Source organism: Anolis carolinensis, chromosome 6, assembly GCF_035594765.1.
Source record: "Anolis carolinensis isolate JA03-04 chromosome 6, rAnoCar3.1.pri, whole genome shotgun sequence".
Taxonomy (NCBI): Eukaryota; Metazoa; Chordata; class Lepidosauria; order Squamata; family Dactyloidae; genus Anolis; species Anolis carolinensis.
This window is the reverse complement of record NC_085846.1, coordinates 6,457,994-6,484,002: the sequence shown is the minus strand read 5'-3', so window position 1 is coordinate 6,484,002 and position 26,009 is coordinate 6,457,994. Positions and strand designations below refer to the sequence as shown.

At 43.8% G+C, this 26,009-nt stretch overlaps 1 protein-coding gene across 1 annotated transcript; it reads right to left on the bottom strand.

Moving 5' to 3' along the window:
• Window positions 1–240: 240 nt before the first annotated feature.
• cntrob (centrobin, centriole duplication and spindle assembly protein) lies at window positions 241–25,965 on the bottom strand. The gene is made up of 20 exons (XM_008119582.3): window positions 25,782–25,965; window positions 21,245–21,812; window positions 19,421–19,517; window positions 19,163–19,241; window positions 18,085–18,250; window positions 14,405–14,521; window positions 13,317–13,433; window positions 13,011–13,109; window positions 11,744–11,959; window positions 7,240–7,386; window positions 6,343–6,476; window positions 5,908–6,033; window positions 4,730–4,910; window positions 3,596–3,947; window positions 3,228–3,391; window positions 2,247–2,340; window positions 1,298–1,474; window positions 1,059–1,194; window positions 776–854; window positions 241–571 (listed from the first exon to the last, which is right to left on the bottom strand). Exons 2-20 carry the CDS (start codon window positions 21,728–21,730, stop codon window positions 428–430), a joined length of 3,111 nt encoding a protein of 1,036 aa, XP_008117789.2. The 5' UTR covers window positions 21,731–21,812; window positions 25,782–25,965; the 3' UTR covers window positions 241–427.
• Window positions 25,966–26,009: the final 44 nt, after the last annotated feature.

The window sequence follows — 26,009 nt, the reverse complement described above, 5'->3', positions numbered from 1 at the left end:
AGTTGTATCTTTGCCTTCTGGCTTCCAAATCCAAATGATTTCAGTGGAACTTTACTCAAGGAAAGAGAGATTGATCTTTAAAACCTACAGTCCAATATTTTTGAAGGGGAGACTACAGAATCAGTGTAGAAGAAACCAAGGGAGAAGGAGTTAGCTTTTGTGCATGTCAAGGATAGCAGTGAACAAAGCAGATAAAGAGAAAGAGAGATATCATTAATAAAGTCCATCATGAGCCATTCCTTAGAAATAACTCAACATTATTTTATTTAGAAAATAAAAATCATATAAAAATAATTAACTGTGCAAAATAAGAGCAAACTTTTATAGCAAAGCCGGGTGCTCACAAGCAACACATCCAGAACAAATCCATCCAAAATGTCAAGACAAACTGGGCTAAGGAGGAAATAGTCCGAGCACAAGATCAAAATCATCTCCATATACCTCCTCCGCCTCTGCTGAAGCGAGGGTTGGAGGCTGGTGCACCTCCAGATTGTTTCCTCCCAGCTTTGGCACTGGCCTGGGACTTCTCGCGGCCAGATCCTGAAGAGACTGAGCGCCGCATAGGAACTCCCTGTGAAAGAAGCCAGATATGGGAAGGAAGGTCACTCTTGACTCACGTTTGCTTCCATGAAGCACAGCTGAAGTCCTAAAAGTTACACCAACGAATTACAATTTTTCTCCCTTATTTTTCCCCACTGGCTATTTAGAAAAGTTTAGACCAGACTTTGCTGCAAGTATCAGACCCATTCCTTACCTTGTGAGTTAACAAACATACCTCCTTCCTCGTTGTTTCTGTTAATTTGGAATCCAAGTTCCTCCTGGCTTGCAGATTTCCGTCGTTTTTCATTTCTGTCCTGCAGATGAAAGGAACAAAAGAAAAAAAGATGGCACCACAGAAAAAATCCAGACATCTTGGCCCCTTAGATCGAAGAATTCTCTTCCAAAAATGGTTTTTAAACCAAAATGGGGAGACATGGAATAGAACCAGCATCTTTCCCAGGGGCCTAAGCAAAACAGGCTATGCCTCGATTCAGAAATCCCCTGAACCTGAGCCTTACCCATTCTGGCTTATCCCACGCAAATAGTTATACAGGTCCTCAGTTGAAGGCACAGGCCTTCCTTTGGCCTGGTATTGCTTCAGCAGACGCGAAACTTCAGCCACCTGCCTTGGAGACAGGATCCCACTCTCTTGGACTGTGGAAGAAAAAGAAGAAAAAGACGGGGCTTTGGTCAAACCTAGCCAACAAAAAAGCTTGTGCTAGAAATCTCCACAACCACTTGTGATCTGGAGGAATACCAGGTTTCTGCTTCAGGGGACTGGCTGGTTCCTGATTTGGGCAGGCTGGCCCAGTTCTGGGCAAAGGCACTTTGGTTTTGTGGACAGCAGCACTGCTGGGTGGCTGAATGTGAATGGTGCTGGGCTGAGCTGGATCCCAGAGAGCTGTGGACCGTTCATGGTAAGACAGGGATGGGCCTAGGAGAAAAAGTCAGGGAAAGATTTAAGGCAAAGTCTGTGAGGCATCACCATTAATCTTGTTGTTCCCCATGGCATTGTGAATACCACTGTTCTCCCACACCTATTATTTAAAAGCAACCGTCTGTTATCAACCAGCTGTGGTCATATACACCCCTCCTTCAGACCATGTTTGTGGTCTTTAGATTCCTCAGACAAGGGATGTAGATAAAGGAGTGAAATGGGGGGGGGGGTGCTGCTACTTCAAAATAAAATGTCTACCTCCCTAATGAAATTTCTCTTCAGGTCCCAATTTTCTTGCACTGCAAAGACATTTGAAATTGTCCCCTTCAAGAACCCTTCTATTCTCTGTGTGCACCATCCATAGGTTACTTTGCTTGTTCCTTTGCTTTGGACGCCTATTTCTAACAACACACACACACACACACACACACACACACACACACAGAGCACTCATTTTTTCACCCTGGCATCGTCAAAAAAAGGGGGAAGGATGTGATTGAAAACATGAAGAATTACACTCCTGAAAGTCTCCAAGAACTAGTTATCCTCTACTGAAGTCTTGCTTTATTAAAATCAGTAGTTTAAATATCTGGCATTTTTGAAGCATAAGTTAACGTCCAGTCACATCTAATTAAAAAAACTGAAAAGCACATTTTTGGCAGAAGTGAACCAGGTGGAAGGATTGGGCCCTGGATCTGACTCCTATATGATAGAATGGCAGCAGATCTCCCATTGAGAAAAAAAAGGAGGGAATTGTGCCCACTCTTACCAAACTCTGTCTTGTTTGTCGTTTCTGTTGGCCTGACCATGGAAAAACCTTCTTGTTTCTGAGCACCACTTTCATTCACAGAGTGGTCCCAAAGCTAGAAATCATAGAAGCAGAAAATTAGACCTTCTGTGACCTTTCTTGCTCACTACTTCACCAAACACCCAACAACTTGAAGCAGTTCCTTGGCTATTTGGAATTACCACCATTGAGAAGCAAGTTGTAATTTCCAGAGCTACCCCCTTGAAACTTTGTTTACTGAAATAATGGCAAGGAGCTAAAAACTCATCATGAATAAGAACTGTCCTTTAAAATGTTTTTAATCCCCCTGTCAGAATAATCCTTTTGACTCTGTTGACAAGTGAAAACATTACAGTTCCTTAAAACTTACTTCAGCTTGTCATTTCCATACTTAGAATTAAAGACCACTTTTTTAATATAAGATCGCAAGAGCTAATGGAAGATTATGAGGATAACACATCAGTCAAATATTGCATTTGTCATGATGAAAGGTTTCTGTAACTGTACAAAATATCTAGATCTTAGTATTCCAGTGCTTTTACTTTAAGCCTTTGCATGAGTGCAGATAATCAAAATTAAAAAGAAAATCTTCTCCTTTCTGCAGATATTATTCTGCTGCGTTCATGGACTGCATAAGATTTGGATTATGCTCCTTAGTCACATAAAAGGTTACACTTAGCTATAATCCTATACATTTTAGTTGATGTAACAAAATATTAGTAAAGCATTCTTGGTCAGAAAATGCACTCATTTCCCAAACGAGACATTTGATTAACTATCACTACTTCCTGTCAGGACTCCTCCTGCAGTCTCATTCTTTTTTTATGCACATAACACACCAGAATCTGCAAAACTTATATTTTCTCACTACAAATTGAAATATCTCCTTTCAAATATCCCCATCCAACAAAAATTACATACCTCTGTGGGTTAGTAAAAGGAGCAAAGAACAGGAAGCCTTACCAGACGTATGTAGTGATTTAAGTCATATGGAGGCACTTGAAAGCTGCTCTCGGAACTGTTACGGTGGGAAGCCTGACCCTCAATGCCAGCCCCTTCTGTGAGGGTCTCATCTGTGTCATCGGTGAATGGATGCTCTGCAAAGTTCTCAGGGTGGAAGGTCAGACCTAAAAGCAGGAGCATATACATAAAAGCAATGAAAGAGAATGAGGGAGGCTGAGGCTAACAAGGATATTGACAGGATGTCCAGAAGAGGGAACAGGAATTGTTGAGGGGAGCCAGGTCAGTTTAGCCTGAAGACGACAAGACCCAGAGAAGATATGATAACCCTCTTCAAATACCTCATAGGTATTCATGAGGCAGATGCATACCAGGACCTGCTACAGTGGTGTCCGCCTGAGGTTCCAGCTGCTGGAAGCCCTGTGGACTAAGAAGGCTGTAGTTGAAAACATGGCTGAATTCTGAGGAGAGACGACCCACATCGGGGAAAGCATGGAGAAAATGCTGGTACGGGTCCAGAATTGACTTTTCAGGGGCTTCAGGAGGCCCCTGGGACTTGCTGCGCTGGGTGACAGGCTGGAGGGGGACCGCCTGGGTCCAGGGTGACACTTTGCTGTCTTCTGCCCTCTGGCTATTCTCAAAAAAGTCCACTTTTTGCGTCTTCTTCAGAGCTTCTGAAGCTGCTTCTGGGTCCACGGTGGGGTCTGCAACTGAGGGGTTATCCTGTCAGAGGAAATCAAGAAGTAAAGAAATAGCTATGGACACCACCTCTTCCAATCCAGTAAAATAATCTATATATATAAAAGAGTGATGGCATCACGGCAGTGGACAAAACAAGAAAAGTAAACACCCCACAACCTAGAAAATTGACAGCACAACCCCTCATCCATGCCTCTAGGTTGATACAACAAAAAGAAAAGAAAAATAAAGTCCTAATTAGAGGGAGAGGAATAATTGTTTTTTATCCAATTGCTGCCACTTAGAAAGCTAAGCTCCACCCACTTGGTCTCCTAGCAACCCACTCAACCTAGGGGACAAGCAGAGTTAGTCCTCACTTAGGCCTCTTCCACACTGCCTATAAAATACAGATTATCAGATTTGAACTGGATTACAGTATATGGCAGTGTAGACTCAAGGCCCTTCCACACAGCTATATAACCAATTTAGAATCTTATATTATCTGCTTTGAACTGGATTATCTTGAGTCCACACTGCCATATAATCCACTTCAGTGTGCATTTTATACAGCTGTGTAGAAGGGGACTCATATAATCCAGTTCTAAGCAGATTATATAAGATTATAAATATAATATGTAATAATTACTGTGATATAATAATACAGAACAATATAATCTCTAAAATCAGGACAGTAAATAAAGAGCAACACTCTGAAACCATAAGCCACAGCAACGCGTGGCCGGGCAAGGCTAGTTATATATATAAAATGCCACTGCTGTCACATATACACTTTCAGGTAGTTTGCTGGGGCTCACTCATTCACTCACCTGCTGCTGGGGCTTCACACAGGTCTGGAAGGAGGCACCACTGCCAGCAAAAAGACGCAGGGCCTCGTTCCAGTGGGCTTGCATCATGGCCTGGAACTGACCCACCATCTCGGCTCGCTGTGCCTCTAGCCGCCGATGTTTAACCTGCAGCTCCCGAATCTCTTCTTCCTGTTTGGAGATTCTGAGTAGAGACAAAAATAAAGATGCCACAAGCTGTATGACACAGGATATGCTCAGAGTTTAAAAATAATGACTAATTTGGAGAGAGAGGGGGCTGCAGCAGAGGAAAAGGTGATCTCAGATAAATCTCCTTATCTCAAGGAAAGTCTCTTTCAGACTACGCCATTATTGCACTGTGGTCCTACTTTAACTCCTACCCTCTGAAATCTTGGGATTTGCTTTTTGATGAGGTACTTAGCATTCTCTGCCATAGAGTTCTAGTGGCCCCCTCCACAACTATAAATCCCAGGATTCCACAGCATGCAGCCACGACAGCTTAAAGTGATATCAAAGTGCTATAATTCAGTAGCATCACAGAGAATTTGCAGAATAAAGCAATTTGCATCCAGGATTTATCGTATCAGAAGCGAACCAAGAGTACAGTTGTAATGTATTTAAAAACACAAATCAAGTTAAAAGCTTGGCACGATACTAAAGGTCCTTTGACCTGGCCACTTGGAGTACCTCTGGTGTTGCTATAAGGTCCTCCATTGTGAATGTGGTAGGACTCAGACCGCATTGTAGTAAGTGGTCTGTGGTTTGCTCTTCTCCACATCCGCATGCTGTGGACTCCACGTGGAATCCAGGATGAATCCCAATATGGAAATAGACGAAGCTGAATCACACACATGGGTTCATCTAAACCATCTTGTCCATTATGATGAAAAACATGCATTTTGGAGGTTCATAGTCTTTTCTACGATAGTCTCCCACCCAAGCAATAACCAGGAAGGGTTCCAAATAGCTTCCAAAATCAGTCACAATCAGGTGTGTTCAGGGTGCTATAGTTTATAGGTTTAAATTTTCTGATTTAAGAAAATATCCATTTTTTTTTTCAAAACGTTGAAACAGTTCCCCCTCTATTCATCTTCTCTTAATGGATATTCTTCTTCTTTTCCCAATCTTCGAACTGGCTTCTCCAATACCCCAGAAGTGTCTGGTGTCCTCAAGGTATGTACCTGTGTTCATATTCCGCAGTGAGATGCCTCTGCCGATCCTCCCTCTCAGCCAAGTCAGACTTGAACTGGGCCAGCTGGTTGGCCAACTCCTTCTCATGGTGGCTGCTTAACTCCAAGAGCTGCTTCCTGCCAAGGAAAGGAAACCATTGCCCACAAAATAATATTATAATGTAGCCCGGAAAGTAGCAAATGAAGTAGGAATATGGGGGAAACCATCTCGAATTCTGCCCCCAGCCTCAGACAGTTGTGAACAAAAATGTGCCCTTATGATTGACTTTAAAAAGTCTTTGTTCCGAATACATGGGAAATACGTTTTTTCTTGTTTCTCTAGAAGGTGGGGAGATCTAGGAAGTACAACTTACTACTAGTGGTGGCATCTAAGAACTGAGGGTGCCCTACATGCACAGAAGCATAGATGGAGAGAACTCCCTTCACCTGTGCTGCTCCCGCATGGCACTCATCTGGCGCAAGCTCTCCTCGTGAACCTCGGCCAGCCGTTCTGTCACCCGTTGCTCTAACGCCACTTTCAATTCTGACTCCAGTTTTACCTTCTGTGCTTCATAGCGTGCCTTAAAAAGATAATAGGAGCAGAGAAAGAATTCACTTTCACATTTCTAGTGGTATATTAAGGACTTGACATGCCTGACATGTGAAGCAGAAAACCCTTAAACTAAGGAGGTACATCAGTATGGGCACAGTGAAATCCATAGGTGGTGGTGGTGATAATATTAATAATAAATTATTTATTATCGCTACCTCTCCACGTAACTCAAAGGTCAAAACATGTTATCCCCAAAACCTTTGGAAACCTTTGTGTTCCTAAAGTTCCTAGCCATCACCAAAAAGTTCCTCAAATGCATGAGAACACACACAAAACTCAACCTCACTTCCCACAAGTGCCCATACTACCCACCAATAAGTTATCCTCTGCAGTTTCTCTCAAATAAGCAACAAGAAGTGAGGTCATGTCATTTCCTAATGCCTTTTTGAGAAGGACAGCAGAGGAAAATAGAAGTATTTCAGTTTGCTATGGGAGAGAACTGGGGAAAACTGACCCCAAACACAACACAGTTGGCCACTCCACATAAAGGTCAATTCACCAATTCAGCTCCCTAGATTCCATTTGTGATGGATCTTCAGCATCTTGAATAACCACAGAGGAAAAATTTATTTCCCTTTCAAAATTAGGGACTCGCAAAAGGGGGAAAAGCTGTAAAAATCAAAATAATGTGTTCTAAGTGACTGACTGAAAATTCTTCAGCAATTGCACATTGCTTTTCCTACCCGCTGCAAAATTAGCATTTGTGTGTGAACAGCCCTCAACCTCATTACCTTAACCAAGCTTATCTCCATCTTTAAGTTGTCCCTCTCTCGCCGGACAGCCTCCAGTTCAGTTCCCAGGACTTGCACTTCCGACTGCACAGAGGCCAGGACCCGCTGGGCATCTGCTGCCTTTTGAGCTTCTCGTTGGGTCATTGCCTTGACGAGGATAAGATGAAACAGAATATACATTGCAAGAAGTGAATGGGCACCTAAATCAAAGGCGGTGAGTCTTAAAGCAGGAATAGACAAAGTGTACACCTAAGTCCATATATGGATCACTACATCTGGGCCGGGCTGTGGCGCAGCTGGCTAGTAACCAGCTGCAATAAATCACTACTGACCGAGAGGTCATGAGTTGAAAGCCCGGGTCGGGTTAAGCCCCCGACCATTAAATAGCCCAGCTTGCTGTTGACCTATGCAGCCCTGAAAGACAGTTGCATCTGTCAAGTAGGGAAATTTAGGGACGCTTTATGCGGGAGGCTAATTTAACTAATTTACAACTCCATAAAACTGCCAGCAAAACACGAGGAAAGGAATGAGAAGTACAGCCACTACTGGACGGTGAAGCAACAGCTCCCCCTGTGGCCGGAATCGTGAAGCTGGAAAAATGTTAAAAATACCTCTGAGTCGGTCTACTGTTTGTTGTTTGTCTGTTGGCATTGAATGTTTGCCATATATGTGTTTATTGTAATCCGCCCTGAGTCCCCTTTGGGGTGAGAAGGGTGGAATATAAATACTGTAAATAAATAAATAAATAAAATCTGTTTTCTTGGCTTAACTAACCTTCCAGACTATCTTAACTGTTCTGGCCAAAAAAGGTAAATTAACAACCTCTCCTGGAAGCCTCCAGGCAACACAATTCATAGTAAGACATTCTAGCCAAATGTATAGGAAATCCAGTAGGTTACAAACCCCTGTCTCCACAGAGTCCTTATGCAACACTAAAAACCATTACACCGCACTGGCTCTAATAACTACAGTGACTATGTTTTAATCTTTTATTTCCCAAGACTAATTCAAAGAAGAACATAACACAAATTAAGAACAAAGTAAGAGTCTTGTCGGATCAGACCAAAGGCCCATCTATTCCAATATTCTGTTTGTACAATGGCCAAACAATTATAGTCAAAACTCAGTAATACAAATAGAAGAGAACAGACCTCACAACCTCTGAGGATGCCTGCCATAGATGAAGGCAAACTGTCAGGAAAGAATGTTACTGGAACATGGACATACAGCCCCCAAAAAAACTCACAGCAACCCAAAAAAGAACATAATGGGAAATATTTGTAAAACATGCACAGTACAAAAAGAGATAAAGGTCACTGGGTATGAAGGTGCCACTTAACTTATTGGTCTTACCTCCGTAGCTGAAAATATGGATGTTTAAACAGGCTTTTGACCTCAAGTAGGCTGAAATGGGCCCATATGAAGTTGACACTCTTGCATTTTAGTTGTGAATTAATTGAAGTGTGTTTATTCACATATGCTCTGTGTTTTAAAATTGTGCTATTTTAATTTTTTGTTATATGTGTTGATAGTGGTTGTTGTTATAAACTTATGTGATAAATGTTTTATACTCATGTACCTTTTTATGTTATATGCTGCACACTGCTGTGCCTTTATAAGCTGCCCTGAGTCCCTAGGAGGAGATGGTGGCGGGACAGAAATAAAGATTATTATTATTTTACTGACACAAAAACACAGTATGACACAGTAACAAGATGTATATGCTGGATTTCATATCACAAAATCACAAGTCGAACACTTCCCAAGCATTTAGGACTGTGTTATGTATTTTCAAATGATGCGCGCAGATCCAAGTAAGGTGGCCTTTTGCAGTTGACAGATCGTGATATTATAATAATAATTATTATTATTATTTGAAACACAACAAGATGAGTCCACAGCAGACACTCTGTTGGCTGTTGTATTGTATCACACATCGGACACTTCCCAAGTGTCTAGGACTGTTATTAATGTAAGTATGATAAGGCAGTAAAACCGAATGCTGAGTCTGTCTTTGTCCCATCACATCTCTGCAACATCTGGACTAGCACTGCTTGGGACTCAGACTTACAATTCTGTGCAACTGCTAACTTAAACATTTATCATTCATATATATTTCCCTACATCCACGGATCTTGAGCTGTCATACACAGTTGACTTAGGCAACCTAAAACAGTAAGAATAATTTAAATCTTTCTCGGGCTTTGGTCCTTCAGGGCTTCAACTACCAGAAGCCTTAAAAGAGAATTGTAAATCATCTGAAATTCTGTGAGTAAAAGGCTTTCCCTTCAAGCCCTGCGGCTGGCCAAGTGCTGCAGTTTACAAAGAGACTATTTAAACGAAGAAAATACAGCTGAGAGGATGGAGGTGTTGGTTCTCCCAGGTCAAACAGACCCAGTTCTTTCCCCCTCCAGCCCTAGATTGTTTTGCAATTGGGTGGCTCTCAAACTCTTAACAGTTTATGTGAGGCCGGCTTAAAGAGGAGCCTGGCTGTCTCTTTTAATTTCCTGCAGGATAAATTCTGCCAGGAGCTGAACTGGAGCGAGTGGATCGTTTCAGGGCGTTCAGCAAGGAGCCTCCAGTGAGGTGTATGTAATCCTACAATCTTTTTTGTTTCTTTCTTCCCCAAGCAGCCTGGGCCTTTCACAGCTGCATAAGGCCAGGGATCTCAACAGAGGCAGCTTCTCCACTCGCTCCTGCACCTGTTAAATTTTGTAGCTGAAGAATCTTTAAAAGCACAGGCCCCTAAAGGAGATGGCAAACTTTCTTGATTATTACTTTGATGATGCTGATAAAATGGCACACCCAAGCCATTCCAGCTTTTCAAGGGCTACTCTGGTTTGACTAAAATGGGAGAAAAAAACACCACCAGGACTTCTGAAAGCAAAGAATTCATGCCTATACACTTGGCTATAGCATGCAAAATCATCTCTAGTACAGCTGAATCAATTGACTATTTACTGTCAATGGGACTCTGAATACAATGTAAAATGAAGAGTATCTGTAAGCCACAAAGGCTTGTAGGAAAAGTTGTCTTTTCTGAAGGACAACACCCAGAATCTCCAGGAAGCATGGCCACTGGGAGCTGTAGTCCACAAAAGGTGATTTTCCCAAGCTCTGAGACAGAATCTTAGGCTCTCCATAGAGCAGAGGTTCTCAACCTGTGGGTCCCCAGGTGTTTTGGCCTACAACTCCCAGAAATCCCAGCCAGTTTACCAGCTGTTAGGATTTCTTGGAACTGAAGGCCAAAACATCTAGGAGCCCACAGGTTGAGAACCACTGCCATAGAGCAATCTATTTCCTAACACTGTTACCTGAAACCGGACTCACAGGTATCATACCCCACCCTCCACATGGAGCCAAGATGATACATCTCTGCAACATACTGATTGAGAAGGCTGGCACTTTTTTCCTGCACCAGAAGGGTCCATTCGCTGCAGCTCCTCCCATCCCTGGGACTCCATGGCTGAGCCCAAGCCTCCCTCCTGCTTCCCTGCTGCAAGGTAAGAACAGGCTATGGGGAAGAGGACCACTCAGGGCCCCACCCCTTGATTGGGAAAAGCCACGCCTCTGGACATATGAACGTTTCTCAGGAAATAGAGTTCTTTCCTAGACTCCAACTGAATGGGGGGACAACCTACACAAACACATAACTAACTTGCTCTCTTTGGGTTACTGAAACTTCCTGGATTCAGAGAAGAGCACTAACAAGGTCAGGTTGGGGCCTTAATTTCTGCCTGCACATCATCAAGTGGAAAGGGACAAGTCTGACACCACTTTAAGTGCCATGGCTCAATGCTATGGAATTGAGGGAATTGTAGTTTTACAAGGACTGTTACCTTCTCTGCTAAAGAGTGCTTTGCCAGAGTACCAAACTACATCTCCCAGGATTCCACAGCATTGAGTCATGGCTGTTTAAGTGGTGTCAAAATGAACTAATTTCACAGCCTTGGGTTAGTCTTTCTTTGGTGGCCTTTAGCAGCAGGCTTCCTTTTCCAGCAAGTCGAGAAAGGCTCTTTATGATCCCATGCCGTTTCTAAAGTAATGTTCTAAATGGTTTTAATTCTACTGTTAGTTTAATACAATACTATTTTAATTGTCAATTTTGTTTTTTTTTCACAATACAATACGATTTCCATATTTATGAGGGATACATTTCTGGACTGTGCATGGATGCATGAAACAGCGAATGACAGCGAACCCTATTATTTTCAAGGATGATGGAGAGAGTGGTTTGTACAAGAGGCCGTAAGTAAGTAAAACTGTGAATAAGTGAAACCATGTATATTAGTTCTGAAGATCCGGGAGATGTAATGTATGTGTCATTATTACAATGTTTTGCCTTTGTTAGGAATTGTGGGAGTTGAAGTCCAAAACACCTAGAAGGCCAAAGATGTAGATGCATGCAAAGAAAGTGAGGATTAAAAACACTGATATGGTTGTTTTAAAAAACTAGGAACAGGTAAGTTATTCCTGCCAATAGGGAGAGTTTTGGCCGTCTCACCTTTTCCATCTCCAGCTGGCTCCGGCTCCCGTCTTCCAGGGCCTGGCGCTGCTGCTCCAGTTGCCTCTCCCGCTGGGCCCAGTCCTGCTGCTGTTCTTCCAGCGTGGCTCGCAGCGCTTCTTGCTGGCGGCGCTCCACATCCCAACTGCCCTCCAGGTCACGCACCTGCAGGCGTGCCGCCTCCAAGTCGCACAGCACAGACGCCTTCTCCTCCTCCTAGAATCGTAGATTCAGAGAGCTGGAAAAGCACCCAAGAACCATCCACACCAACCCCCTTCTGCCATGAGGAAAGACACCATCAAAGCCCTCCCAACAGATAGCCAACCAGCTTCTGTTTAAAAACCTCCAGAGAAGGAGACTCCACCATACTTTGAACCACTGTTGATCAACTCTTACTATCCTAAGGGTGCCGAGATGGCTCTCTGGGTGAGCACAGGGGGAAAACTACTTATATACTCATGTTTAAGTCTAGAAATTTTAGTCCAAAGCTCTTCCTTAGCAAGTGACAAACCTTCTATATTGGTGGACATAATTGTTAGCAATTGTCTTGATAAAGACCTCTGGTGTTCTTCCATTTGTGGAGAAAAAAAGACACATGTCCAATTTAAAATGTTCAAAATGTTGAAAAGCAATTTAAAAATTTAAAAGCAATGTTTTTGGGTTGGAAAGATTAGCCGTTTACATACTTTTATCAGTTTTATACATATTTAGGCAATGCTTTTGACATGAAATAAATAGATAATGTAAAAAGCTCACCGCCCCCCCCAAATGGGTTGACTTATTTACAGGTCAGTATTGGTACTGTACCTTAACACTTATCAAAACAGGAACCATCCCCTTTCTCTGAGAAGAGTGGCAAAAGGCAAGAGCTTAGTCCATCTTGGAAGAACCTAAAAGATGCATCGACTCCCTCAACGCACTCCTCCAGGGTGCAACTTCTGGCCTTTTTGAATGCCTGGGTGGGGAAATGGTAGCCAAGGGAACCCGACCTCTCGAAACAGCATTGATGCTTTCCCCTCTCCACAGAATTACCCCCAACTTATCCACAGTTCATATCAAAATCCATAATTTTGGCCCCAAAGCTGCCTTTGACTTATACATGAGGTCTTATTATCCTTATTGCCCCATTTCTGATCCTGTTTCAGCTTGTCTAGATCCTTCTTAAAACGAGACATGCAGAGCTTTGCTGCGCCTCGGTAAGAACTGCAGTTTTACATTCCCCAGAATCCCAAAGAGTGGACAGATGCCCTGAGTAAATGGTACCTACCAGCATCTCCTTCTCTTTGTAATACTGTTTCACTGCTTGCTGCTCCCGGTTGAGGGCGGACAAGGCATTCTCAAGGCGCCCCTCCATCTCTGACACTTTCTAAAGGAGGAGAACAAGAAGGACAAAAGAGCTCTGAGATGCAACTAGGATAGATGGACCTTTGGACCTTTTGACCCACTACCAAAAGGAGAAACCCTCTGAGGTCACATTGAGTGAACTGACATGTCCACAATTAGGTGCTAATGGTACTTGCTGCCAAAAAAAAGAGATTCCAACCCCTGCCCAGCCATTCAGTTGGAGGCCCACCTCCTTTTGCCTCCCCAGGGCCTGTTCTGCTGCCTCTTTCTCAGCTTGCAGTCGATGTAACGCTGTTGTTCGCTCCGCCTCATGACGGTTCCAGCCCTCCACCACTTTAGCCAGGGTCTGTGGGGAGGAAAATGGAAAGTTCGGTCTCGCAAGGGTTACTAACAGGAACCGGATCACCTAGCCAAAAATGCCGCCTTCCCGAGGCATGGCAAAATGCAGCCCCAGTCCCTCTGACTATTCCCAATGGTAGCAAAAATTACATCTTTTTTGGCCTTAAATAATGAATAGTGCTTCAGCAGGCATGCTAGGGACTCTCTGCCTACATAACGTAAAATAGCAGAGGTTGATAGAAGACATTTGGCAAAAATCTCAGCAACAGCTTCCAAAGACCTCTGAGGTTTCAACTTATCATTTTTGAGCAAAAATAGGTTTTAACTTCTCATTGTCTGAAGTGTTGGCAGGAGGAGGGCACTGGGACCAACAGTAGAGGAATAAGGAACTTTAATACAGGCAGTCCCCAAGTTATGAACAAGAGAAGTTGAACTTGTATATGGATAGCATAGGGAAGGGTTAACACCTTTGTGATGTTCATTTTGCAGTCTGTGCTCCTGTTCAGAAGATTTCATCTCACTTTCTGTCCCTGCAATAATTGGATTTTGAAAAATTTGGCTTGTTGTGGAAACAAGGATTACTGATAAAGCTACAGTGGAGACACTTTTCTCCCATGATAACTCTTTCAGGAGTGAATTTCCCTTTTCTCTCGCTTCCTGTTGTCTCAGTCCTGTTCTTAACTATAAGTCATTTGTAAGTCAGATATTTGTAGCTGCATGTATATTGAATGTATTTTAATTATGTAATTGTTATTATGTATTTTAACCATAATCTCTTGCAAGAGAACAACGCAGGCCAGTTCTCCATCCCTCTCCTATCTAGTGAGATGGGAAGAGATTATTCATTGAGTAAAGAAGACATGGGGATTCTCTTGGCTCGATTTTTTGCAGCATCTAGGCCTGCCCCAGAACTCCCTTTCCTTTATTCTGAGCCTGAAGAGTGATATAGTGGCTCCCCTGCACCAATGCCAGGCTCACCTTATCCAGCTGCTTTATCATGCTATCTTTCTTCCTGTCGGCTGAGACAGCCACAGCCAATTGTTGCTGCAACTCTAAAATGCGGTGCTGCAAGGTCTGGATGTGACGTTCGCAGTGCTGTGGGAGGAAGGCAGGAAAGAAGGAAAATAGTCAAGGACACATCTGTGGTGGTAGTACCAGGATGTCTGTACAATAATAATACCTGAGAGCTGCAACAAGGCACAGCCTTCAAGTTTTAACTCCTAGATACTTTCCCCAAGTCACCTCAAAACCTCATACTTTCCCTTCCATATAGGAATTGCAGCCAAGAGGAAAAAAGTTCATTTTTAAAAAATCAAACGAAGATGAAAAAGTGATTCCCAGGGCTTTGAATCTGGAGGCAGACTCTTGTTTTTACTATCACTGTAGTCCATCTGGATTGGTTGCCGTGCCTAACACCTGGCCTATTTGTATGCTCTTTGAAATAAAGGAGCAATGTATTTACAGAGTATGGCCTAACTCATTGAAATCCTGTTGTCTAGGGCAGAACAGTACCTACAGTGAATGCTAAGTGTTAGCAACAATTCCCATTTTGGGAGAGTCTGCGGATGGAAGCAGATGAATTGTCGTAGTATGGGATTCTGAGATGCTTAGTGGGATTAGAATGTCTTTTTTTTACATATTTCCATATGTTGGGAGGGGCTTTGTAGTATTTGTTTCCCTCTTCCTAAAATGGCTATTGTTGCTGGCACTCACCATTCATTTTGGGTTCGGTACAGCATTGCACTGAATTAGGCCATACCCTATATCAAAATTGCTCCTTTATTAAAAAGAGCATTTGAATAGGTCAGATATTAAGCATGCCAACCAAAACTGCCTGAAAATCATTCCAATTTTTAAAAATTGGTTGGGTCAGAGTTTGGTGGGTTCTTCGGGGGGGGGGGCAATCTTCCCCCTTTTGTTACAGGATCTGGGGCAGGAGCTGAGCCCCAAATCCCTACTGTTTCTCCACTCCTGCAGGGAACAGGGGTTTGAGCCTTTGAGTTCCCCAACTCCAGAAAGAGAGAATGGAATGTTCTATAAGAGTGCAGAAAGAGCCAGAAAGCTTTCTTTGGGTTCCCAGCAATACCTGGGCCGGGGAGGGCAGGCTGCAGTGTAATAGGCTTAGAGGGCTAAATCGAGCCTCAGAGGAGGGGGAAGCTAGCCCTCCGCCCACCCCGGCAAGCGGCTTAAAGCCCTGGAAGGAGCTGAGAGCCAGTTCCAGCAAGGTCAGGTTTCTTCCAGGGGCACGTGGGCTGGGTCCGTGGCATGCTAGCGCCGCCTCCCGGTTGGGGCTGACCGTCTTCTGTGTGTTGCCCACGCTACCTGTCACCTGCCTTCTGAACCACATAATCATAGTTAGAAGAGACCACTTAGGCCATCCAGCCCACCCTCAGGTGCCAGGCAAGGGACACTTAACCTAAGCCTTCCCGACTGATAGCCATCCAGTCTGTCTTAAAATCCTCCAGAGAAGGAGACTCCCAGGCAGCACATTGCTCTGTCAAACCACTCTTGGCATCAGAAAGTTCTTTCAAATGTTTAGTGGAATATCTTTTCTTGCCATTTAAATTCATAGCTCCGTCTCCTGGTCTCCGAGCAACAAAAAGCCTACCCCCTCTTTAATGTGGCATCCTTTCCAATATTTAAACATGGCGACCAAAATAATCAAAGGTTTGGAAGCCAAGCCCTATGAGGAATGGCTAAGGAACTGGGTATGTTTAGCTTAAAGAACAGAAGGCTGGGAGGGGACACGAGAGCCATGTTTAAATATTAGAAAGATATCACATTGAGGAAGGGGCAACCTTTTTTTTTCTTCTGCACTGGAGACTAGGATTCAACGGCTTCCCATTGCAGGAAAAGAGATTCCACCTATAGATTAGGAATAACTTCATGATGGTAAGAGCTGCTCAGCAGTGGAATATGCTGCCTGGGAGTCCAGTGCAGCATCTGTCTTTGGAGGTTTTGAAGCAGAGGCTAGATGGTCCTCTGTCAAGAGGTTTTTGATTGTGTCTTTCTGTCTGTCAGAATGATGCTGAACTGATAGACTGGGTCTCTTCCAACTCTATGATTCTAATGATAGATCACCTTTTTGGGAAGAACAAAGATCTCTCATTTCCCTTATTGTTCATGCCTTAATTTAGACTGCAGAGAAAGGGGTGGAACTTGGGGTGTCTGCTCCTTGAGTCTTTGATCAGGCTGGCTGAGTCTTGGTCCTTGCTCCTCGTGGGCAAGGAAGGCATTCTGCCCACGTTAAGGATGAGGTGGAAGGGCCACGTGGCCGGGAGGCTGGAAAGCTCATTACGGGCCATGATACCGGCTAAGCCGAGTAGCTTTGCTTAAAGTCGCCGATCACATGATACCCTCCTCCTCCTCCCCCTGAGCCATATTGGTCCGTCCTTCAAGAAGCTTTGCTTGCCTAATGCAGAGGAATAATCCTGGCAATTAGGAGCTGCTCAGGTGAGAAGGAGGGAGGGACAAATTTGCTGAGCCAACCTTGGACCACATGCTAGATTTGGCAACACCGCTTTTGCTTTGGGGAAATCTAGATAGTTGGGCCTCTTTGGCTGAAGACAAGGGTGAGTTGTGGTGGTCTTTTTGGTACTGCTGCACTTCAGCACCAGTAAGCCTTCACCAGCATCTATATCGCCCAGGACTGTTGAGAGTTGTAGTGTCAGAGATTCTGGCAGACTGTTTGTTTCAAGGAAAAGTCTTATTGTGTTCTAATCATTATCATCATCATCATCACCATCTTTATTTATAAACTGCCCTATCTCCCCAAAAGGGACTCAGAGTGGTTTCCAACAAATATGGCAACCATTCAATGCCAAAATAAAACCATACAATAAGTTTACATCAGGACAAGGCACATTAGACAATATACACAACCTAACTGTAACTTAATAAACAAAATAACAAAATAATAATTTAAAAAAACATCATAAAATACAAAAACCCTGATAAAACACACTAAAAGATATAAAACCGAGTACATTGTAGCTCCATCAGGTGAGGTTCAACAATCCAATGGCCAGGAATACGAAAATTGACCTAATCAACCATAACAGGACTGGTCGAGGGGTAGTGCTAACAGTGTATCACATAGTACTTTATTTCTTAACAAACATCAGAATTAGCCAATGCACAACATTCTTTTGTCAGAAGATCTCTCCAGAATCACCCTTCTAAAGGCTGGTATTCCTGGTTGCTCATGAGATCATAAATCACACCCACAACACTTTGTGCCACTGTGGAAAGAAGTTCTATTTCTCAGTCACATCAAGCCCCTGTGTAATAGACTTTTGTTTCTTCTAATTTCCTCTTTGATGGTCTTAGCTGAATGAACCTTGTATATAGACAACAATTGTATGTCCCATGTTGACCTTTATGACATGACTTCAAACTGAGTCCTTAAAATGTATAGAATATCACAGTTGTCCACTCCATCTTAGGAGAAAATATGGCTTAAAATAGCTTGTACATTCTATGTAAAAAAAAGTTGGAGGAAAGGAAAACTCAACCCAGAGTTTGGAAAGGTTCTGGCCCAAGAGGGAGTCTGGGAGTCCAAGAAAGCCATTTTCTAAGCTCTTATCCAGAGGCTTGAAGGCTGGCAGCTGTCTGCTTTTGCACTTTACAAACCCTTCAGGCAAAGCTGCCCCACTCACCTTCCGCCGAGCCTGCTCCTTGTCCAAAGAGTCCCTCAGGTGGTGGGAATCTACATAGGAGGAGGGTTCTCGGACCTGGCCCAGGCGTAAACTGGTGTAGCGAGGGAAGAGTTCCTCTAAGCCCATAAAAGAGCCAGGCGGGGACACTTCCTGCAGCGGCCGGGCACTGAGGGGAAAAACAAAAGGAATGTGTGGAGGCCAGGGATTTCTTCAAGACCAATCACAAGTCTTCTACTGTTTTTCTACAGGATCAGGATCTAGACACATGAGTTCATTCTTTGCCATCTCTGAAAACAAGTCTGCTAAGCAAGAACCTTAAACTGTAGATTCATGGAGTCATAGAGTTGGAAGATGACCCTCAAAGACCATCCAGTCCAACCCCTTGCCATACAGGAAAAGACAATAAAAACCCTTCCAACAGGTGGCCATCCAGCCTCTGCTTAAAATCCCCCAGAGAAGGAGACTCTGCCAAACTCCCAGGCAGCATATTCTACTGCTGAACAGATCTGACAGTCAGGACGTTCTTATCTTTTCCTGCAATTTGAATCGATTACTCCGTTGTGTCCTAGTCTCCAGGGCAGCAGAAAAACAAGCTTGCCACCTCATCCTTTTTTAAATTGCCAAAGCGTAGGACCATACATTTGTCCCTATTGACATTCATGTTGTTTAGTTTTGACCCAGAGGAACACTAAGGCAAACCCCTTGAAGGAATTTTGCCAAGAAAACCCTAGGATACAGTTGGCTTAAATCAGAGTCAGTTTGAAAACACAAAACAAGAAGGGAAACAAAGCACCCATAGGGAAGGTAAAACAGTATGTTTAGTTGTTAATTATGTATTTTGTGGCTTCTGCTACAAACCATGGTTAACAGAAATCATGGCTTATTACATGGCTGCAAACGTCACCATATGTGACTAGGTTCCAATTTTGGGGAGAAACTAGAAAAGAGATGCCAAAATCTACTGGGTTTTCATAAGCAATTTTGACCTGGTTCTGCTGCAATCATCAGAGCCTTTGACTTGGTCACAGTGCTGGCTGATCTATGGTGTAGAACTGCTAATAACCTGAGATAATCTTACTTGAGCAAGGCAGCCGTGCTATCGCTCTCGAAAGAATCGTCATCTTTCCGCTCCAAGGTTCCTGGTGCCACAGCGTCTCCTGCAGGGAGAGAAGCAAAGGTCACCATCTGCAACCTGGGAGGTGTGTCGGAAACACGGGTGAATTTCGTGCATAGACTTGGGTCCCATCTCTAACATATCTCCTTATGTACATATTTGCAAATACAGGTATTCCAAAATTCTTATTTGCCCTGCAGCCACATTCCACCCCAAACTCACCATGAGCAGCCTCTTTGGACCCACGAAGCATATTCTGCAGGTAGCAGCGCACATTCTCCATTTCTGAGATATGCCGCAGCTCTGTGGGGGCAGCACCCTGCAGGTAGGAAAGAGACCTGGGTGTTAGGATTATACTTATTGATATCCCACCTTTCTTCCCAGCCCTGGACCTAAAGCAGCTTAATCAACTACGTATTAAAAGCCTTTCTCCTCCCATGTCCAACTGAAATCTACCCTCCTGTAACTTGAAACCAGTAGACCTGAAGCAGCAAAAAGTAGGCCTGCCCCTCTTCTCTGTGGCACTCCTTGTGGTATGTAAAGAAGGCAGTCGTATCATGCTTGTCTTCACTTCACCAGGTGGAACATGCCCAATTCCATTAGCCTTTCCTTTTCTAATTACTTCCCTATACCTCCTGTCATCTTTGTTGACCTTCTCTGAGCTCACTCCAACTTGTCTATATTCTTCCTAAAACAAAGTACCCAGATGTGAACACAGCCCTCCACTGAGGCCTGATATAGTGAGACTATAATTTCCCTTGGCTTGGAGACCATGGTTCTGTCAATGCAGGCTAAAATAATATTTGCCCTTTTTGCTGCAATCCCGCACTGCTGGGTCAAGTTCAACATTACAATAATCCCTAGGCAGTATAGTTAAGGCAAGTCTTTCCTATACCTGTCCGTTTTGTTTCTGTGGCCTAAATGTTGAATTTTATTGCCTGCTGCCTGTGTTGAATTTCATTTCATTGATTTCCACCCAGTTTTCTACTTTATCAAGCTCATTTTGAATTAAGTATCTTCATTATTCTTCCCAATATTGTAACATCTGCAAACTTAATAGGGATTCCTTCCATCCCATTGATAAAAAAGCTGAAGAGTGGCCAATGTCTTTATGAGGGCAGTGGAGGAGAGAAGGTTAGGGATGTTCCTCCCTAACCTTCTCTCTGCCTTATTTGCTTTCCTACATACTGCATTGACTTTAGTATAATGCACCATCAATTGTAATGCACATCTCAATTTTAAACATGCACACTGCAAAAAAAAATCTTGGAGGGTTGTAAAAAGGTAAAAGTAAAGGTTTCCCCTTGACATTAAGTCTAGTCGTGTCCAACTGTGGGGGTTGGTACTCATCTCGATTTCTAAGCCAAAGAGCCAGTGTTGTCCGTAGACACCTCCAAGGTCATGTGGCAGACATGACTGCATGGAGTACTGTTACCGTCTTGCTGGAGCGGTAACTATTGATCTACTCACATTTGCATGTTTTTGGACTGCTAGGTTAGAAGCTGGTGCTAACAGTGGGAGCTCACTCTGCTCCCTGGATTCGAACTGCCAACCTTTCAGTCAGCACATTCAACAGCTCAACGATTTCACCCACTGCACCACTGGGGTCTCCTGGAGTGGTGTACTTTAAAATTATTAGCCACTTTAAATCCCAATTTTGGGGATGAAAATATGATATAAAATACTATTGTTATGGTTTCATTCAAAGAATCCCACTAGACCTCATTCTAATTTAGCATTTATCTTTTATGTTTTTAAATTTAATGTTCTTTTAAACTGTTGGCAAACTCACTGACCTCGGCCTAATGGATGGGCAGCGGCTTGCCTACGAAGGCCTCATTCATGAGGCTTTCAAATCCAAAGGGGAGGTTTGAAGGCTTTGTGAATGAGGCCAGTTGGGAAGCCGTGCCCCTCCAACATGTTGAGGCTGAGGGGTGCAGGCAGGTTTACATGTGTGATTCTAATGCGCCCCTCACTTCTGGGTATATAATTTAGCCAAAAAAAATGTGAGCATTAGATTTGAATAAATATGGATAATTTCCTCACCTTCCTGTGAGAACTCGCCTCTACACCAGTCGAGAGCCGATGGCTCAGCTCTTCAGCCAACGTATCCAGGTCTACCTCAGGAGCCTCTGGTTCCCTGGCCAAGGCCCTGTTAGTCTGGCTATCCAAGAGGGAACAGGCTGGGACCTCAGTCTGTCGACACTGGTGCAAGGATGTGTAGGGTTGTATCATCCCCTTGGAGCTGTAAAGGCTGGCTGAGTGAGAACAAGGGACCCGCTGTGCTGGAGTTGTGGGTTCTGAGGCTGGCAGGAGCTCCATGTCACTCAGAAGGTCTTCGCTGTGGATGGAGGAGGCCAATATCCCACTGGTGCTTTTATCTGCCATGTGCAGCTGTGAAGGGGCGGTGATGGAGGGGGAAATGCCTTCTTTTGCTTTCCAGCCCGTGGGACTTTTGTACTCAGAAACCTGATTTTTTTGTTGTAAAGGAGTGTCCTGCGATAACTGGTTTCTGAGAGTGGGAGGATACATTTAGATGTGCCGATATATTCAGAGAGTTCTGGAGAAAAGATGCAATGAGCATAAGCAGGAACCACTGCTCATCTGACATCAACTAAAAAAGGGAAAGAGCCAAAATAATACAGATAGCACCGGGTATAGATAAAATCTCACTAAAGCACAGCATTGCCCATGTTAAAAAGTGTAAATTTTAACAACAATAATAACCTGTTGGTTACCTGCATTTCTTAATGGCTCAAGGTGGGGTTCAACAGAAGCAAAACATATGAACATAAAATAAATATAAAATACATAAGATAAAAACACATCATTATAAAAACATACACCAAACAAAGGGCACAAGATCAACATGCTGTCTCTTCTAACTCTATGATTCAATGTAACAGTGATAGAATGTAAATTCAGACTCGTGATTCAGATTTAACTGGATAGGCCTGACTGAAGAATCATAGGATCCTAGAGTTGGAAGAAACCTTGTGAGCCATCCAGTCCAACCCCATTCTGCCGAGAAAGCACCCCCGACAGATAGCCACCCAGCCTCTGTTTCAAAAGCTTCCAAAGAAGGAGCCTCCACCACACTTTGGAGCAGAGAGTTCCACTGCTGAACAACTCTCACAGTTAGGAAGTTCTTCCTAATGTTTAGGTGGAATCTCCCTTCCTGAAGTTTGAAGCCATTGTTCCACATCCTAGTCTCCAGGGCAGCAGAAAACAAGCTTGCTCCCTCCTCCCTATGACTTCCCCTAACATATTTGTACATGGCTATCATGTCTTCTCTCAGTCTTCTCTTCTGCAGGCGAAACATGCCCAGCTCTTTAAGCCGCTCCTCATAGGGCTTGTTCTCCAGACCCTAGATCCTTTGAGTCGCCCTCCTCTGGACACATTCCAGCTTGTCAACATCTCCCTTAAGCTGCAGTGCCCAGAATGGGACACAGTGTGATTCCAGGTGAGGTCTGACCAAGGCAGAATAGAGGGGTAGCATGACTTACTTGGATCTCGACACTATACCAATCCTTGTTTCCACAACAAGCCAAATTGTTCAAAATCCAATTCTCGCAGTGACAGTAAGTGAGATGGAATGGAACACTATAGAGGTGTTAACCCTTCCCTATGCTTTCCAAACCTCTATCTGTGCTTTCCAAACCTCTCTATATGGCTGGAGTTACACTTAAAAATGTCCCTATTCTGATTTACATACAAATTCAACTTATGAACAAACCTACGGAACCAATCTTGTTCGTAACTTGGGGAGTGCCTTTACATGATTTCATACTATAAAGGAGGCATGGGCCAACTTGAGCCCTCCAGGTGTTTTGGAGTTCAACTCCCATAATTCCTAAGAGCCTCAGATCCCTTCCTTTTCCCCCTCAGTCACTTAAACTCATCAGATGGAAACAAACTTCTGAAGGACAAAAAAATCAATTGCACTATGTTGGAAAGAGCCCTACTACAACTTCGTGAATCGCAGCTCCAATGTGGCCAAAGAGGTTCTCTCACAAATCCCACAACAACAAACCAGGGATGAGCTTGCAGCACTGCCTAGTCTGGAGGAAGTCAGCAACGCCATCAGCCAACAAAAAAATAACAAAGTCAGTGGACTTGATAGGATCCCTGCTGAAATCTTTAGAGGGTGGACCTGAGATAACACAACTCCACCAACTCATTGAAAAAGTGTGGATGATCAAGAAAATCCCAGCAGACTTCAAGGATGCCAACATCATCTACCCTTTTCAAAAAAGGGGATAGAACAGACTGCGGAAACTATTGAGGTATCTTCCTTCTAACCTTGCTGGGAAAATCCTCACAAGAATCCTTACAAACCGCCTTCTACCTGTATCAGAAGACACTATCGCAGAATGGCTTCTGCCCCTCCAGAGGAACAGAGATCTTCACTGCATGACAGCTCCAAGAAAAATGCAGGAAACAAAATTAACTTCTGTACATGGCATTCATTGACCTTGCAAAGGCTTTTGACACAGTGAATCAAAGTGCTCTCTGGACCATCCTCCAAAAAATCGGGTATCTTCACAAATTTGTGAACATCCTGCGGCTTCTCCATGATGACAACAATCTTGGACAGCAATGGCTCCCAAAGTGACTCATTTAAGGTGGAATCAAGTGTCAAACAGATGTGTTATTGCCCCTATCTTATTTTCCATCTTCATCGCTATGATACTTCAACTTGCTGATGGGAAGCTTCCCACCAGAGTGGAAATCATGTATCGGACAGATGGCAAGCTATTTAACCTCAGCAGACTGAAGCCAAAACCAAGGTCACAACAACATCTGTTACAGAACTCCAATGTAACAGATGATAACATTGCCTGAGCGCACTCAGAAGAAGACTTACAAGCCACTCTAAACACCTTTGCAGAAACAAATGAGAAGCTTGGCCTCTCATTAAACATTGAGAAAACCAAAGTGCTCTTCCAGCAGGCACCAGCCAAACCCTTTGCAATGCCAGGAATACAGCTTAATGGTGTAACATTAGAAAACGTTGACATTTCCGCTACCTTGGCAGCCACCTCTCCACAAAAGTCAACATTGACACTGAACTCTGCGAGTGCAGCATTCTTCTGAATGAAGCAGAGAGTGCTTGAGGATGAAGACATCCATAGGGATACAAGGTTCTTGTTTATAAAGTCAACCCTGTTATGTGCCTGTGAAACGTGGACCGTCTACAGACATCACACTCAACTCCTGGAATGATTCCTGCATTGTTGCCTCCGAAAAATCCTGCAAATCTCTTGGGAAGACAGGCAGACAAATGTCAGCATGCTGGAAGAAGCAAAGTGTTGGAAAAATGTCATCCTGCACTGCTTAAGTCTCTATGGTTAGACAGGAAGCCTAGAAAAGAGTTAGGGACACCTTCCCCAGTTCCATGCATGCTCTGATTAGGCTTTACTATTGTTTCCTCCTTCCTGTCCGATTTAGGTCAACCCACCCTTTGATGCTTTAGAAATGTGATCTCTCCTAGGGTTAACGTAACTTCCCCAATTGGAATGTTTATGGCCCTAGAGAAGAAGCGACCCACGAGGCTTGGTCGCCATTCGATCTTCCTGCTTTGTTCCAGAGAGAGGACGCACTCTGTCGGCTCCTATTAGTCCAGATGTAACTATCTAGATCTTTGTTATTTTAATCCGTCTATGTGTATTAGAACAGGATTAGATTAGATAGTTAGCTCTGAACCTTTTCTATCCATCAATGGATTTCTTTTTACCTCAATAAATGCCTTTAAACTTTAAAGCTAACTTTGCATTCCTTTGCCTTCCTGAAGACACAGAGGCTTTCCAAAACTCACACCGCGCGTAAGTCTCACTGCTGCATTTTGCTCTGCTATTTTAATGGAAATTTACCTCATAAAGAGGGTGATTAGAGCTTAGCGGCTCATCAATTCCCAACACAAAGACCACCAGCATTGAAGCGATACCCCTATACCATCAATTCCGCTGGACTGGCCACGTTGTCCGAATGCCCGATCACCGTCTCCCAAAGCAGTTGCTGTACTCCCAACTCAAGAACGGGAAACGTAATGTTGGTGGGCAGGAAAAGAGATTTAAAGATTGGCCAAGAGGAAGGAGCGTCAAGCCAACCCTGACTGCAACCGCCTTCCATCCCTTGCTGTGGAAGAACATGCAGGTCAAGAATAGGTTCCACAGTCGCCTACGTACCCACTGGAAGGCTATGATACTCAGTCAACAAGGGATCGCCTAAGTAAAGTGCTGTAATTCTATAGTGTAGAACCACCCTCTTTAAGGCCCCCGTCTATATTGCTATATAATGTGGTTTGAAACTGCATTATATGGCAGTGTAAATGAGGGCCTAAGTCTCCAAGTTGTTGCAAGAAGCCTTACCCACCTGCAGGTCACCTAGCTGAAGCCACGCCCCTTCCTTTGGCTCCACCCCCTTTGCTTTCTGGCTCCTCCCACAACCCCTTGACATAGTCGCCTCAGAAACATCAGCTAGGAAAAGTTACTTCTCTGAATAACTCTTCGTTGTGGCAGCAGTGGTCCTCCCAAAAAGTAACTTTCCTGGCTTTCTGTATGACCTCAGACCCCTTGCTTACCAATGAGTACATCCTTCAACGGCCTTCTTTTTTACTCATCTCCGTTTTAAAAAAGTCTCGCGCCTCCTTTTCCATTCCCCGCCCACTACTAAGGCCGCACCGCTACTACTCCTACAGAGCCTCTTCGAGCAACTCCTGGCAACTTCCCTGGGAAAAAGGCGAGGCCGAAGACGGCGCCGCCATTTTCCTTGTGGGCAGGCGCGAAAGTGACAGAGAAGCCGCGCGGAC